General features: G+C 29.2%; 4 protein-coding genes across 4 annotated transcripts; 2 read left to right on the top strand and 2 right to left on the bottom strand.

Annotated features, from left to right (window-relative positions):
- Positions 1-621: 621 nt before the first annotated feature.
- OCT59_015859 (uncharacterized protein) lies at positions 622-2,241 on the bottom strand (the record flags this gene model as incomplete). The annotated part of the gene is made up of 8 exons (XM_025315954.2): positions 622-833; positions 900-956; positions 1,021-1,123; positions 1,203-1,254; positions 1,332-1,405; positions 1,478-1,765; positions 1,838-2,020; positions 2,092-2,241. 8 exons carry the CDS (start codon positions 2,239-2,241, stop codon positions 622-624), a joined length of 1,119 nt encoding a protein of 372 aa, XP_025181755.1.
- Positions 2,242-5,146: 2,905 nt separating this feature from the next.
- On the top strand, positions 5,147-7,050 carry OCT59_015858 (uncharacterized protein; the record flags this gene model as incomplete). Its single annotated transcript, XM_025308295.2, has 7 exons — positions 5,147-5,264; positions 5,360-5,431; positions 5,513-5,650; positions 5,762-5,826; positions 5,913-5,945; positions 6,036-6,261; positions 6,332-7,050. The coding sequence occupies 7 exons, from the start codon at positions 5,147-5,149 to the stop codon at positions 7,048-7,050; spliced, it is 1,371 nt and encodes a 456-aa protein (XP_025181753.1).
- Positions 7,051-7,789: 739 nt separating this feature from the next.
- On the top strand, positions 7,790-9,089 carry OCT59_015857 (uncharacterized protein). Its single transcript, XM_025315952.2, has 5 exons — positions 7,790-7,909; positions 7,969-8,058; positions 8,132-8,295; positions 8,386-8,401; positions 8,489-9,089. Exons 1-5 carry the CDS (start codon positions 7,871-7,873, stop codon positions 8,687-8,689), a joined length of 510 nt encoding a protein of 169 aa, XP_025181752.1. The 5' UTR covers positions 7,790-7,870; the 3' UTR covers positions 8,690-9,089.
- A 2,189-nt stretch (positions 9,090-11,278) lies between these two features.
- Positions 11,279-11,915, bottom strand: OCT59_015856 (uncharacterized protein; the record flags this gene model as incomplete). Its single annotated transcript, XM_025315951.2, has 4 exons — positions 11,279-11,370; positions 11,461-11,496; positions 11,573-11,809; positions 11,897-11,915. The coding sequence occupies 4 exons, from the start codon at positions 11,913-11,915 to the stop codon at positions 11,279-11,281; spliced, it is 384 nt and encodes a 127-aa protein (XP_025181751.2).
- Positions 11,916-15,527: the final 3,612 nt, after the last annotated feature.

Here is a 15,527-nt window from a genome sequence, read left to right as displayed (position 1 = left end):
TGCTGAATATATAAACTAAATATTCGAACTGCTGACCTTTTACAATAAAGGGGAATGGATTCAATTATAAACTAATTTTTAAAATGGTTTTAATATTAAGTTGAGATTGGCTCAAAACTCTGAGTCAAAAGATTAATTCCGGGGAACCAGTACTAACAAACAGGTATTATAACCGAGAATAGACATTAATATAAATTATTTGTTTGGTCACATGATTTAAAATGAAACTTTAACAATGATATTTTTACCAATTTAATTGGATCAGTTAAAAAGTTGTTTTTTAATGCATATGTTTAGTCAACAAAGATCTATGCAAGTGAACAAGATCCGAGGTTTCTAATTGTAAACATTACAAATTAGGCTCTCTACATAAAATCAGAGTTAAAAACTTGTTAAAAGCTTTAAAAGTAAATCGCAGCAATTTTAATTGTAAATCTGCGGATGCATTTACGTAATAATTAATAATTTAGAATATCTCCGTCATTCAAATGCAAATTGACGATCGTCTGTATTTTTTTTTTGTCGATTCCAAACGTTATATACGTGATAAATAAGTACTTGATTTTCAGTAAAGTTCATTTATGGTTAATCATATCAGATAAGTCCATCTAATCTTCATTTTCATATGAGTGTATAAAGTAAATTTTCATTATCTCCTCCACTAATCAATAATTTCGAATGAGGATGATAATCAATAGAATTAATAGGAAGTTCATTAGATTTGAACCCAATCTTTCTTATGGTTACGTTCTGTCCCTTCACAGCATTCATTGAATCTTGAGAAGAAAATGTCGGTGTAAAATCTGCAAAGTTAACAGCTCCGATAGTTCCGTCTATAACGATTTAAATAATTAGCGATAATTTACAATTTAGTTATCGTCTATATATTTTAAAAATACCTTCGGAACAGCTAAATAATAATTCTTGGTAATATGGGTGATAAAATACTTCCCACACTGATGAAAGAAAAATGATATTTAATACGGTAAAATAATTTAAACAAAAAAATATTATTTTTACCTCGAGAATTATGTGGTTGAGCATGTTTTTCCGGTTCTGTCAATTTTCTTGTATCCCATATTGTCACACCACCTTTGTTATTTCCTGACGCAACTTTGTGTACCTAAAGGAAAAGTAATCAAATTAATTATTTAGCATTCCATAATCAAACTTCTCTTTATTCCTTGTACTTTATTATTTACCTTGGAAGGATGAAATGCTAAACAGTTAATTGGTACTCTGATATTAATAGGACTATAGCAACAACTAAAGTATTACCAAAAGAAAATCATATTTTTTAAGTACAATATTATATAATAATAATTATTTACTCATGACATATTGTTGTAGGTTTGTTTTCTCTCGGATCGAATATTCTCAATTGTCCACAACCATTCGCTAAGATCTTTAAAATATTAAAGTACTTCATCAACTAATTATATATTTTTTTTCGCAAATTAAAAATATAAAAACTTACAATTTCATTTGATCTTGGCCATAAAATTGCTTTGATTGAAGAGGCATCAGCATCTTCTATGACGTGATCTTTAACTGAGTCTTCAATTCTTACAATCACAATTCTACCATCTTCTCCAACGGTTGCAACTAATGGATCATTTATACTATGTGGTTTAATTGCGAAACTATTAAGTGATGCATTTTTGGTGTCGGTGAAACTGTGTAATCGACGATTCATAATCATTTGTAATTGATAGTTAGAAGTTCCAACGGACTGGTCCATAAAATCAGATGTATTTGTATTTATCTATTAATTAAAATATAGGAATTAACATTGAATTAATTAAATTTATAATCAAAACTGAATAACGAATTTTACTATTTGAAAGGCATTTAATGATCCATTTGAAGATGATGTAAGTAAGATATTATCTCCAATAAATCGCATATCAGTAACATCTCCTTCATGAGTTGTTTTACCGAGAACTGAAAATGTTAAACTTGGTTGTTCGCCCAAACCAAAAGAAACTTGTTCAACATTCCATAATAGCAATGTATTTTCCTATAAAACGCGTGAAATATGTTTATTATGAAATAATAATAGATTGGTTTGCTAAGAAATAAGAAAGAAACCTTTGGAGTATCCCAAGAACCTGTAGCAAATAATACTTCATTACTTTCAAATTCCTGTTTTGTATTGTCGAAGCGAACTTTTGAGATCTTTCCACCTGTACTTTTGGTGGATAAACCCAAGAGATCATATGTAGAAGAAAGGTTGTCCATAATAACAAAATGTCAAAGTCACGCACATGATTAATTTATTGCATATATCACTTGACATATCACTTAATGATTTGATTGGTCAAGAATTTTTTTTTTATTACAAATATTACCATAATAATTTTCTAATAGGTAAAATACTAATTAATTAATATCTATAGTGTTATAAAAATACATAAAAAATGTTTTTACATCATAAAAATACCAAAACTTGCATATAGAAGAACTAATTAAATTAAAAAATTTTGTAAATTAAAGCAAAGCCAATATGTATATACTATATAATAGGTATACAAATAGTGTCTCGCATAAAAATTAGCCACTAGAACACAGTAAAAATGAAGAATCCAAATCTAGCCCCCTAATTAAATAAAATAAATTATATTACAATTTAAATCGCGGATCAATTTCGATTTGAGATGATGTGCCAGCAACAGCAGAAGACCTATGACTGCTTCCATTATCATCGAGGAATGCAACACTACTCGCACGACTCTCAAGAACTTTTTTTCCCTCAGCATAAGATTGAACTTCTTGAATGAACTGATTTAGTGCACTTTGTTCTACATTACCAAAAAGAAACCCGTGCAATCCCATTATAGTACCAAAAGCTGTAATTGGAGCAATAGCTACAATAATAATTATATTAACCCAAAGGTATGTCAATATAACTCCTGTAGAGAACAGAACTTCCAAGACAATCAAGCCAATTATCACAAGTAAAGAGAGATAAAAAAAAAATAAATGAATGTGCGAAGATGCTTGTGATCTGTTCAAATCTTTCTTAAAAAGATCTCCTATATCTTTGAGAGTACGGGTATCCAACTCATGTAAATGCTCATATGCACCTAGCTCCCACACTGAAAGTGGGATTACAGCATTTTTATCTCGTCCAACGAGTGTAAATGTAGCTTCCACTCCAAAATGATCCGAATAACTGATACCAAATTCGGGTATTTTTTCCGTAAAAACAACACGAGAACCGCTACACCAAAATCTAGATGTTTTTCGATAAAAGACGAAGTCGATGCGCTGACCTGCATAGCGATCACGTACTGCTTGTTTGACACTTCTCTTTGACCATGTGTTTAATGGAGAATTGCTAGTGTAACCTTTCTGAATTATAGCATTATTTGGGTCGAATGTAGTTGATGTATTATGGTTAATTGAAGTAGTAGATATACTAGCTGGAGTAGATGGATGTTGAGATTGCCAAGCATCTGTCATTTGTCCGTGCGTAGTAATTAATTTATGTACCAAGGTTTCTGGATCACTGTTGAAATCGCCCATCTAATATAAAAAGATATATTTCTTAATCTAAATAATATTAGATGAGATAACACCAAATCACTTACAGCAATTACATTACGCCCTCTTGATGCTGAAGATTTTAATAAGTTTGATATTTCCCAACCTTGCGAAACTCTATGGCCCAAATATGCATCATTTTTTTTTGAACCATATCCTGCATGGGTCTAAAATATAAAATTGAATAAATCTTTAAACCATGAAATAAAAATCACACTCGTCAAATAACAATGGCTTACATGAGTATTAAAAACTTCAATTAATCCGGCCACAGGATGGTCAACAACAGCGCTGGCTACTCCTTTACTAACATACCAATCGCCATGCGTAAATTTAATAGGCATACCGTTTAAACGATATGGATAAAAAGATACATCAACTATTGGATATCGTGAAAGGATGACAAGACCTGTACCAAAAACACCACTTTAAAAATGGAAACGTATGACTTTTAATTTATAATCCTAACCAAATTTGACTAAATTCTGACGAGATACCAAATGGTATTCTCCCTTATGTTCTGGGCGTTAAATTAATTAAATATCCATTATTTTATATTACCTACGTAATTTGGAGAATTTTGTTAGTACGTTAATTGATAATGTATTATTACACAAGTACGCAGCAGACATGCTAAAAAAACTTGTTTACCTGTTATAAAACCTAGCGTAAGGAAATCGTTTTTTTGCTTTACTTTTAATGCCTTCAAAATTTTTATATACCCAAACTTCTTGTAAACAAACGATTTCATAGTCCGAATGAGCCAAGTTATCTGCAATAGCTTCCATACGTTGATCAACTTTCTTGGAGATATATTTCAGACCCCTAATATAAGTTACAAAAATTAGGACGAATATATAAAACGTACAAAAACACTTTAACCTAAATAAATACCAGCAATTTAAGGTTAACACTGTAAGTGTCGTCGTACTAGAACCGCTCATAATTTTTTTTCTTTTTTCAAGATTAAAATATTAGATAAAATTTTATCTGAAGATAATTTTAATTTATTTATGATGTAATGAGCCTAAAAATGACACGTAATTAAATTAATAAAATCCTAATACAAAATATTATGTAAGTGTAAAGTACAAAGCCTAATATGAAAGTTTCAGTTTAGTTTCGAGAAGAAAAACGAGAGAAAACCGATGTCGAATAATTAGGCTAAAAAAAGCTCTAATGTAGTACGGGAGGCCATTGTTGATATCGTTTTCGGTCAATTTATTGGTGAAAATTTGTACCACACAGTACAACTAATATAAATATAATATCACTTGATGATAGAATTACTATGTGTCATTGTTGAATGAACGTAGTCCGCAGTAAAGCTACAAATTAGCTAAATTGAGGAAGAACAATTTAAAAATATGCACTCAAATTAAATATTTGATATATTTAATAAAAAAAAAAATTATTACCTACCAATTTTTAATTTCACTCATTAGATCTTTTTGTCAAGCTTTTAATTTTAAACGTTTAGAAAGAGGAGTTTCTCTCGTTTATACATATTTTAAAATATTTTTTGGATATTTAAGCTAAGAAAGAAAGAAACGTATCTTATTTCTGATAGAAGAGTTCAAGTTTAATAGTTATTGATTGAATGTCGAAAATCTTAAGATTTGTAAAAGAAGATAAACAGCAAATGTCCTCACCACAACTAAATGTAGAATTTGAAGTTGGTAGGACATTGACATTACGGCCCTCTCAGGTAGTTCGAGGTATGTGTTGACATCTTTTATTCCTATATTTATGTTAAAAATTTATTCAAATGTTATTGAATTTTTGATAATCAAAATCGTAAATTTTAAAAAAGGTTCGGTATCTTTAACAATCTCGGATACTAGCAAGACGTTGTTTGCATCATCGATCAAAATTAAATTTCGAGGTATTCTTTCAAATATGGATTAAACGTTGCGAATTTTCTTATAATTATCAACCTCTAATTAATTCTTAATATGTTATGAAGGTGAAGAAACTGCATCTGCTAAGATAAAGGATTCTGGGCCAGTTCCCAGAACAACAAGACGTGTCGAGACTGCGCGAACCATTTATTTTGAATGCAATTATACGGTCTGGAGCGGTGGAAGTAATGGCCAAACGCGAGGTAACTAGGATAGTTCTTAATAAAAAATATAGTTATATTTACCAATACTAGTTTTGAAAGTCGAAAAAAATGATGATTTAATGTGAATTTGTCTTTATTTATTAAACAAAGCCAATGAATATCGTCCTTGGAAAGAACTTGCCCCAGGAACATATAAATTTGAATTTGCTCTAAAGGTATAAAATGTATAAAATGTTTCCTTTCTTTTAATTTAATTGTCATGTCAAATATCTATAAATACAATTGCATATTTATTTTGTAGCTTCCGCCGGTCAATTTTCCGCCTTCTGTTGAGGTTTTTATACATTAATTATTCTAATCTTTAAAGTTATAATAATTAGATTTATTATATATTTATTAAGTCGATTTAATATAATATTATCAGGGACCGAAAGGTTTCTCAATTCGTTATATATGGCAACCAGTAATAGAAGGAGCTGGTGGATCCCTAATCGAAGGTCCTGAAGTAGTTACACCATTTATTCCTGTATCTTTTGCTCCACCAGATCAAGAATGGAGTTTTAGGGATATATTACATAATGAAAACAAATCACCAAGGAAGATGTTGGTAGAGGTCGAAGCAATCTTACCCAAACACGTGTTTTCACCCGGTAATTAATTATTCTGTTAAATACGCTATAACTATATAGTTTATATATCTAATTATTTACTACTTATTAGGTGAAGACCTAAAATTCACGCTGAGACTAACCAACCATTCTAGTGGACGTATTACTTGCGTTCAATGTTCTTTGCGTAAACATTATGAGGGTCCCCTTGATAGGGAGTTTGTTTGCGAAAAGCATGAACGTTCACTTGTTTCTACAGATAGGCGATGTGATATTGGAGCAACAACAAATCAGAAAGGAGAGTTGGAATTCTCTCTTACTGTGCCCAAAAAATTTCATCATATACCCCCAACATTTACTGGTCGCCATTTAAGAGTATATTATACTCTTCGATGTGTAATACAAGCTGAGATGGGATCTTTACTTACCAAAATGCAATATCATGAAGTAATCATCCCTATAGCTATTTCATCTTTCCCTCACATATCTCAAGAGGATCTTCCAGAGAATATTTCTTACCCATCTTACACTGAATCGCGCTTGGGACCTTTCTTTTTTGATCCGAAGGAAGATTTTCCTCCCCTGCAAGTTGATACATTAAATCATTCCCCGTATTCTCCCGCATTGAGCGCTATATCCAGCCTACAGCTCAATAATTTTTATAATAGCGACCACGATTCATCGACTACACAGTCACCGTATTTTAGTGAGAATGATTCCAGTATAATCAACGATAATATTATGGAGACAAATCAACGTGTTGTTGTTACTGATTCGACGGCACGTGACAGGACAGAAAGGACAACTTTTACAACTACTAGATTAAGTTGAAAGAATTTGATTCAATTAATAAACAATTTAGGATGATTCGTAATAATTATTAATATTATATAATTGTTGTCATCAATTTTTTTAAAAAATGATGATAAAAATGTTCCTGATTCTGATTATTATTTTTATTATAATTATAATTGTATCATATTAGCCTTGAATCCAAGGTTTTACTCATTCTCTCCTTAACCTTTTAATTCGTTGTGAACATTTACTAATTGTTAATAGTCAAAGGATATGAATTATTCATTTTTTGTGTATTCCTTATTCCTTTTGCTTAATATACTTACAACCTCACCAAATTGTAAATTTTTTAATTTATTTTAAAATCATTATTCCCTTATAAATCATTAATTTATATTATTGATGATATAAATTTGTTAATAGGTTATTCATATTTCACACAAAATGTATTTCAATTCATTATTTTGTTTTATTTTATTTTGTAATATAAATTAATATCCAAATAATCTCTTTTAATAGTCAAAATTATAAATTTACAATTTAATTAAATTAACTTCTTTCTTTCTTTCACATTGCAAAAATTTTTATTTCGGTACAGAATAAATAAAACTCTAAATTCTGACAATATGCAGTATATAATTTGTAAAAGTTGTATTTTACTGTATATCAAATATTTAAATATCATTCCAATCACATTTATTATTAAATTTTTCATGTAATATACATGAACTATATTACTCATAAAAATATGTATTGCATACGAAAATCACGGCTTGCGAAAATCACGGCTTTTTAAATTTTCTAATCATTGAAAATCATTGAAAATCATTTAATTCAATTCTACGTTTATTACAAAATGCCAGATGTTGGAGAAGATCCTTCTACTAGCAACAATGTAGTAGGTTTATTCTTGGCTCTTTATCAAAAATTTTTATCTAACTTTCTTTTTTATAGACTCCCGCTGTAACAAGACAGAAATTGGAAGAAGTAGAAGCAGAACTTAAAGATTTGTTAGTTAGAAAAAAACAAGTTGATAAAAGTCTGGTAAATAGATAAATATTTAGTTTAAATTGCCTGTATTTAATAAAGAAATTTATTCCTAACTATACCGATATAGAAAACTATAGAAAATAATATTTGGAACTTTGAAGGTTCTTATCTAGAAGAGACCCATTCTGGTGGAAATCTTATCCGTGGGTTTGATTCGTATTTGAGACCTTCTACTGAGAAAAAGAAACGAACAGAAATTACTCCTGAAGAACGATTGTTTTCAAGATCAAGGTAAGATTAGGATCAAAGATAAATGTAAGGCAGTTATTGGTATTTATTTTTATAAAGTAATAGTAATCATTGAAATATTTTTACTTATAGCGTAACCTCTGAAAAGGTACATTATATTTTATATTTTAATTATTATATTTGTAATTATTTTATTTTGTGTAATTTATATTGATTATATATATATTTTTCATAGGCTGTAAGTATAAATGATGAATCATCATCGAGTTCAGATGATTACATAAAGAATGGTTATAAACAAATGAGTAGTAATAGAAAGAAGAAAAGGCAAAGGCATAGTTTTACTTTTACTCAAGAGGTTAAACAGGAAGTTAAACGAATCAAATTTACTTATCATCGTGAAGGTAAAGATACAGAGGAAGAATTGGATATTTGATACTTTTATAATTTTAAAGTCAACCCTATCATTATGGAGTATTGCAAATTATATTAATTAGGTGCAGAAAATATCTGAAAAGAATCACCTCTTTATCATCTAATTTTAGTTCATAAAAATATTGAACGTGAAGGTTTAAAGTACAAGGTTGGTCCAATGGCTAATGGATCTCCATATTTCATTTAAAATTAATATAATTAGTACAAATTCTACATTCATTTTACTTCAATAATAATATATTTAAAAGATTGACAATTTATTCTTTTTTTTTTTGATTAACTCATTTTATGTAAATTTTAGATTTAATAGATTTTACAACACTTTCACTCCCATATGATTGTGGTTTAAACTTTAAATCATTTAATATTAAAAATTTTTAATTTTTTTTGTACAATATTAAATGCATTATAATAAGTGAGATCATCACAGTCTCGTTATATCATCATCACGTATGCGCATTATGCGTTACGTTACAATTTAAGATAAAATACAGTGAGAGGGTAACGTCGTTAATATATGACTACTATTATTCTCTCTCATAAAATACATGCAAACCAAATTAAATTATAAGTGAATTTAGTGAATTTAATAGTGTTAGGACTTTATCCATTAATTCAATATATCGATGATCGTCTTTTTGATGCTCCAAGTGGTGACTCCTTTGTACTATTAGCTTAAGTTTTTTTGTATTTCTGTATAATAATCCATGGTTCGGCTCTATAGTACAAAAGAAGTACAAAAGATGAAATAAGATTACGAGTAACAAAGATGAACATGTTGAATACCTTGAACATGTAGACTTTCTTGAAAACCTCTTCTAGTGTATATAGTTGGCTTCTGGAATTTGAAAATTCCATTAATCTGTCCACAACATAGAGATTCCTACACGTATAATGCGTAACATAATAGTAAGAAGGTTCATTCTAAGATCAATAAAATAAAACGTAAAGATTTTGCAGAACCTTTTGATATCAATAACTCAATTCTCATCACTTACAATAGACTATAATCTCATATAAGTTAATTTTCTTTATCCCCAACGTTGAGTGTGTTGAGTGTGATGATGTTGTTTGTTCAGATGATATTTTATAGGATAACTTCATAAAAGTATTAAAAAAAAGACCATCTATCAAGATCATCATTCAACTTTTTTAGTGTCAACAGTAAGAGCACAATTTCAAATGTGGTTGCATTGATAATTTCAAAATACCATCTCGATGAAATCCAATACTAATTTTTTGAAAGTATTATTGAATTTTGTTTCGTTGTCAACATCAATAGCTGCTATTTACGAAAGCAGTAAGACTTGGGGTTTATAAAGGAATCGTAAATGAGAATCAATGGTTTATGATATTTTTATCTTATCTTGACCAAAGAAAACTTACGAAGTTGTGGCATAAAGGGTGGTGAGACAAAAAAATTAAGACATTTTCGTTCAATGTCATGTATTTTCCGAGCTAAGTCCCAAATTTATGTGTTGGTACATCTAGTAATAAAAATTTTATTGGTGGAATAACCACAAATTTTCACCATTTTAAGTCCACGTTTTCAGACTAACCTGAACTACTCCACTGTTGATTATCCCCAGCTAGTAAAGCATTTTTGACCCGCCCTTCGAATTTATCTAGATTCAACACAATAAATTCTCATTTATCCATCTTAAGAGGAACTACCGCCACTACCACCATCTAAATGGGATAAAACATTACTTGGGCATGTGAGTTATAAATGGGATTTGTATAGCATGGAAGAAACTAGAATTTAATTATTATGGCAGAGTGCAAGCAAATGATCTTATAAATAATCTGCAAATGAATATAAATTAATAAGTGCAATGTTTAAAAAACGCTATTCGTTGCAATGGCTTTTTGCACAAGTTCTTTAACAAATTCAATGTCACGTTACTATGCTTCAAAAACTTCATAGGAAGATTAATTGAGATCAAATCAAATGGATCTAATTTCAACGATAAAAGTGCAAAAGGATTCTCCTGCTCTGTGTCTTTGAAATTTCCTCACAATATCCCTAATGAAAAACTTAGTAAAAAAGAAATTTCCCTTTACTTTCTTCTTGAAGGAACGCCTCTTTCTAAGGGATCGGCTTTGATTTACACTCATAATATGAAACTCCGATTTTCATCTGGTAACCAAACAGGGTCGTACTTCGTTATTGCATATGGCAAAAGAAAATTATGAAAAGTTAATAAGAGGTTTAAGCTGGCAGTGTGTACTCTTAAAGCCTCTTAGGGGATCATTGAGCTGATTTTTCTTTTATGATTATTTAGATGGTGTAGGAAACTTTTGAATGGTTGAGCTGTACTGGCTTATGGAAATCTATCTGCATATACCATGGACCATCTTCACAGTAATAATATGATTTTATTTTCGTGAAGTAAATTCGATCGACCTGTATCGAAGAGTCCTCACCTAACTTTGCAATTTGACTAGATATTATCTGATATAAATAAACAATATGAAAAAAATTAACTTTCGTAAAAGTCTTTTATTTATCTTCTACAATAGTTTTGATCCTTTCGAAAACAATAATCGGAAGACTAAGAAAATCCTTAAAAGGATAAATGTTATTCAATTACAACGAAATATGTTCCAAAATATTTTCGACCACTCCAAGGATTTTCTTCAAGTAATCAATTTCTGTAATATCAGTGACTGACTCTGATACTGAAAAATGCAAAATAATAATAATAAAAAAATCTTACTAAAATCACATAACAAAAGTAACACAAATAATCAATTTTATTATTATAATACCGTTCGTCCTATTCGATAAAGAAATGTAGTATTCGTCTAATAAACACCAAAAAAAAAGGTTTATTAAAGTTCCAAATTCAAAAAAAGAAATAATTAATAAATAAAAGCATACTCTTCAATAAATTAATCTCGACCATAATATTCATTGAAGAACCAATAGTGAATCCAGCTAATCTAAGAATATGTATTGTGATTTCAATTAAATGTTTTCCTGTAATACGTTCGTCAATAAAAATGTTTAGTTCTTTATCAAGAATTGATAATGCGATGGCCTTGCTTTTGAAATATCTGAAAACATCAAAACTTGTCCATTTGTCTAACTGAGAAGGAAGGGGTAAAGCAAGCGTTGCTAAAAGTTTTTTTAAAAAAAAAAATTAAATAACTGAAAAACTTAATATCAAAAATTACGTTTAGAAGTAAATATATATATATATACCATCTTTAGACTCCATCATTTTTCCTCGTAATGGCAATAAGATTAAATCGTGAATTATATATAGTATGATTTATAAACAAAACTACTGCATGTTGCGCGAATCGCGTATCAAATTTAGTTTCAAATTAGGATTAATAAAATTTCATGTTATCTCACTCCTTACCCACTCTTTCTCAGAATATACTCGTGAAATGTAAGCTAGTATATTGCACGAAAATTTTTTAAGCCACAAACTAATTATTTTTATTGTAAACAGGTTCTTTAAAAAAAAAAATAGAATGTATGAATATTTATAGCGAAATAACTATATCAGTCTTCGATCAAAAAACTAATTTTAAAAATAAAAAGTTCTTGTGAGCTATTAGTGTATATATCATGTGAGAAAAGTCGCATAAAATCATACACCTGAATTTTTTTTTTGTTTCTCACGCTATATAGTATGGCGATAGTATGGCGCTGTTGGTAAGGAGGCAAAGAGGAATGAATCCTTACTGTGAAGATTTTTCGCAAAATCAGAATCACATCAGCTTCGAATAATGTATACAACTTCTTAACTTCTTAAATGCAATAATTAATTTAAAATCAAATTACATTATTTTAAAATTGAGAAATGAAACAGTAAATCAAAAGATTTATATAATATATCTAAACTCATACAAATAAAGTTTACAAAGATTTTAAAAATGGCTCATAATAAAGTGTAACTACCATTATTTACCTCTCGGATTTGCCTAAATCTTCACCATACTTTCTTTCCTCCATACAAAAGTTCAAAGTATCCTTTTGCACATATTTTATATGATGGAAGAAGTCTATGAATCTAGTTTCCGCGAAGTTCACTAAATGAGAATCCGATTCCTTCGAACATACGAGTAATACCAAATTTTTAGTGAAGTGCTTAGATATTTGAGATAATCCTTCAATTGATTAAGGTGAATATATTTCTCTATCTCTCTTCCGTATTGGGATTGTGAAAACCCGTTATATATATTAAGTTCCTTTATTTTAGGTACGATTTTAGACTTCAATTATTTAGGCTAAATCCTGTATACGTCCCATACCATTTTAATCACATTCTATTTATATATCTAATGCTTCCAGTCTGTCATCCGGTATTGATACTTTAGAAGAAAGCTTAATGGTATTTGAATTTTACAAAGAATCTTATGACAAATCCGTTTCTAAATTCGTATTATAAAGACAAAATCAATCATAACAATTAATATAAATAACCAAATTTTCCTTATTTAAAAAAGGAATGCGTAATAGATTGAAGTTGAAGCAGCTCATGTTATAGACTGCAACAAATGATATTCACACATGAATCGCATTGACAAACAATCTTTCAAGATCTTATTCAGCACAAGTCTCGTGCTTACACAGTGTTTTCTGCCCTCATTCGTATGAGCGCTAAATTCCTGCATTACATGTACAAATGACTGGTGCTAAAGCTTCTGCACAAAAATTAATTCTTTAAATTTTTTTTTAAGACTTTTTAAATATAAAAGTTATAGTCTATTTACTGCATATCAGATATACTGTATATTACAATATACCCTTCCTTATTTCCTTATAAAAGATTTATTTTTAAACATTACTCGCTATACCAGATAATTTCAATATTCCGGTGTATCAAGAATAAGATTCAAAAAGGAAAACTCCTATATTTACAACATATACAAGCTTATAATATTGCTCTTGGTTTTGGCTGGAATGGACATGTATTCAGTTTCATAGCCTTACATTAATTATTACGATTAAAAAGATGATTTCCACAACTTAAACCAATCGAATCCTTTAAACTATCTTTTTTTCAAGTTCCTTAATCCTCCAAAAAATGAGATTTGTTTATGAATGAATGTAATATACAGTATGTAGTATATAAAAGAAAAAGTATTTAAAATCCATAACACAACAATTTCTACACGCTAAACACCAGTAATTACTTCTCGGACTAAATTATCTGGCATATGTGCGAACAGCCCATATTACAAGTTTCAAGCCGGAGGTGAAGCTTTAATTTCGAAAGAAATTAGCGTAGCGAGTGTAGGTATCAGCTACGGGCTATATTTTATTTGTACATTTTAGTTTTTTGGGCGAACCGTCACCGATTTTAATACCGGAGAGTCTATAATTTAATAAAGAAAAAAAATAAAATAATTAATTTAACCGACAATAACAATACAACAATATTTCTTCGATCTGCATTATACTTAGTACTAGCCCAAGAGATTGATGATTGACTTACTGGATGGTTTAGGACTAGATTCGTATGTTTTTGCCTATATATAAAACGCAATACGTACGCAACGAACTTAACGAACTATCTAATTTATGTTGAATAATTAAATTACTTAGATCTTTTTGACACAAAACGGGAAAAAAGACATTAAATTCAAAATGCCTATTTAAATTTTTTTTTTTGTATGTTTCAATCAAAAAAACGCAATCGTCCCTTGGCAAAAATGTCATAAAAAAGAGTATTTGTATAAATGAGAAAGTAAATTAAATATGTGCTGATAATTTACGATAATTTACGATAAATAATTATTTGAATTTCTTTTCCGACTTCACGTTCATTGAAATTTGGTCAAAATCAATTGGAGCATTAAACATGATGATAAGCGTCGTCACTTTTGAAGTGTCTACAGGACTCAAGACTTTAGAAAAGAGGAGACGTTGAAATATAATCGATTTGAAAATTAATATGAATTTAGGATAGTTTAGGTTGTCTAGAAAACTTCTGTAGATTAGCTGTAGCATTGAAGCAAACTATGATTTTCTTCCAAAAATCGGCAATTCGATTATTGAAAAGACCGTCACAATATTCGTACGTACGCGTTATAAAAAATATTTACCGTTAGACAATAAATCTTCATCGATTATCATGACCTATTTTATTAGTATCTTCATTTTCATCGATAGTAACTAAATTCATCGCGCTTAAGATTAAAATTTGTAAAAAATTATTTATCCAAACTTGAAAATGGTTATGAGTGTTGTAATTGTTGACTAATAATGTTGTTGCTGACCTAAAGAAGGCTTACAGTCTTTAAAGAGATTTCATCTTTATAGATTCTTGATTTATCCAAGGCTTTTTTAATTATGGGACAGAATGCATGACATACCAACTAAGGCAAAGAGCAATATTATAAGTTTATATATGTTGTGAATATTGTTCAAGGAAACCTCAGATAGCTTTCCTTTTTTAATCAATATATCCTCGTAAAATATCTTTTGTTATAGGAAAATAATTTTATTGATTCACCAGAATGCAGACTTTTTATGTCACAAAACTTGTTTAAAGCTCGTATTTATCATACAAGGAGATCTTTTTTGCCACACATTCTTACCGACTAGCGATAATGATTTAGGAGACAAATTTTCAACATCGTCAATCACCAGAGGATTTATTGTTGCGAAGTAGGTGAAACGAATTTATGTTCACGAATTTGATGGTTATTAGAAAAAAATAATTGGAAAGAATGAATGAAAAGAATTTCTTTTAAGGTTTTATATAAATTGACCGAGTGTTTTAATACAGCAATAAATAAAACTTGTTTATGCATGAAAAGATTTTTTTGTATAAGTATATATTCGCGTATTAAAATTGTATTAAAAAAGAATAGTA

This window comes from Rhizophagus irregularis, chromosome 24 (genome assembly GCF_026210795.1).
Source record: "Rhizophagus irregularis chromosome 24, complete sequence".
Classification (NCBI taxonomy): Eukaryota; Fungi; Glomeromycota; class Glomeromycetes; order Glomerales; family Glomeraceae; genus Rhizophagus; species Rhizophagus irregularis.
This window is presented reverse-complemented; position numbering and strand designations above follow the sequence as displayed.

Coding starts and splice junctions, on each gene's coding strand:
- OCT59_015857 (XM_025315952.2), top strand. CDS start 7,871: ATGCCAGATGTTGGAGAAGATCCTTCTACTAGCAACAAT. Junction 7,910..7,968: donor ATCCTTCTACTAGCAACAAT/GTAGTAGGTTTA, acceptor TCTTTTTTATAG/ACTCCCGCTGTAACAAGACA. Junction 8,059..8,131: donor AACAAGTTGATAAAAGTCTG/GTAAATAGATAA, acceptor ATACCGATATAG/AAAACTATAGAAAATAATAT.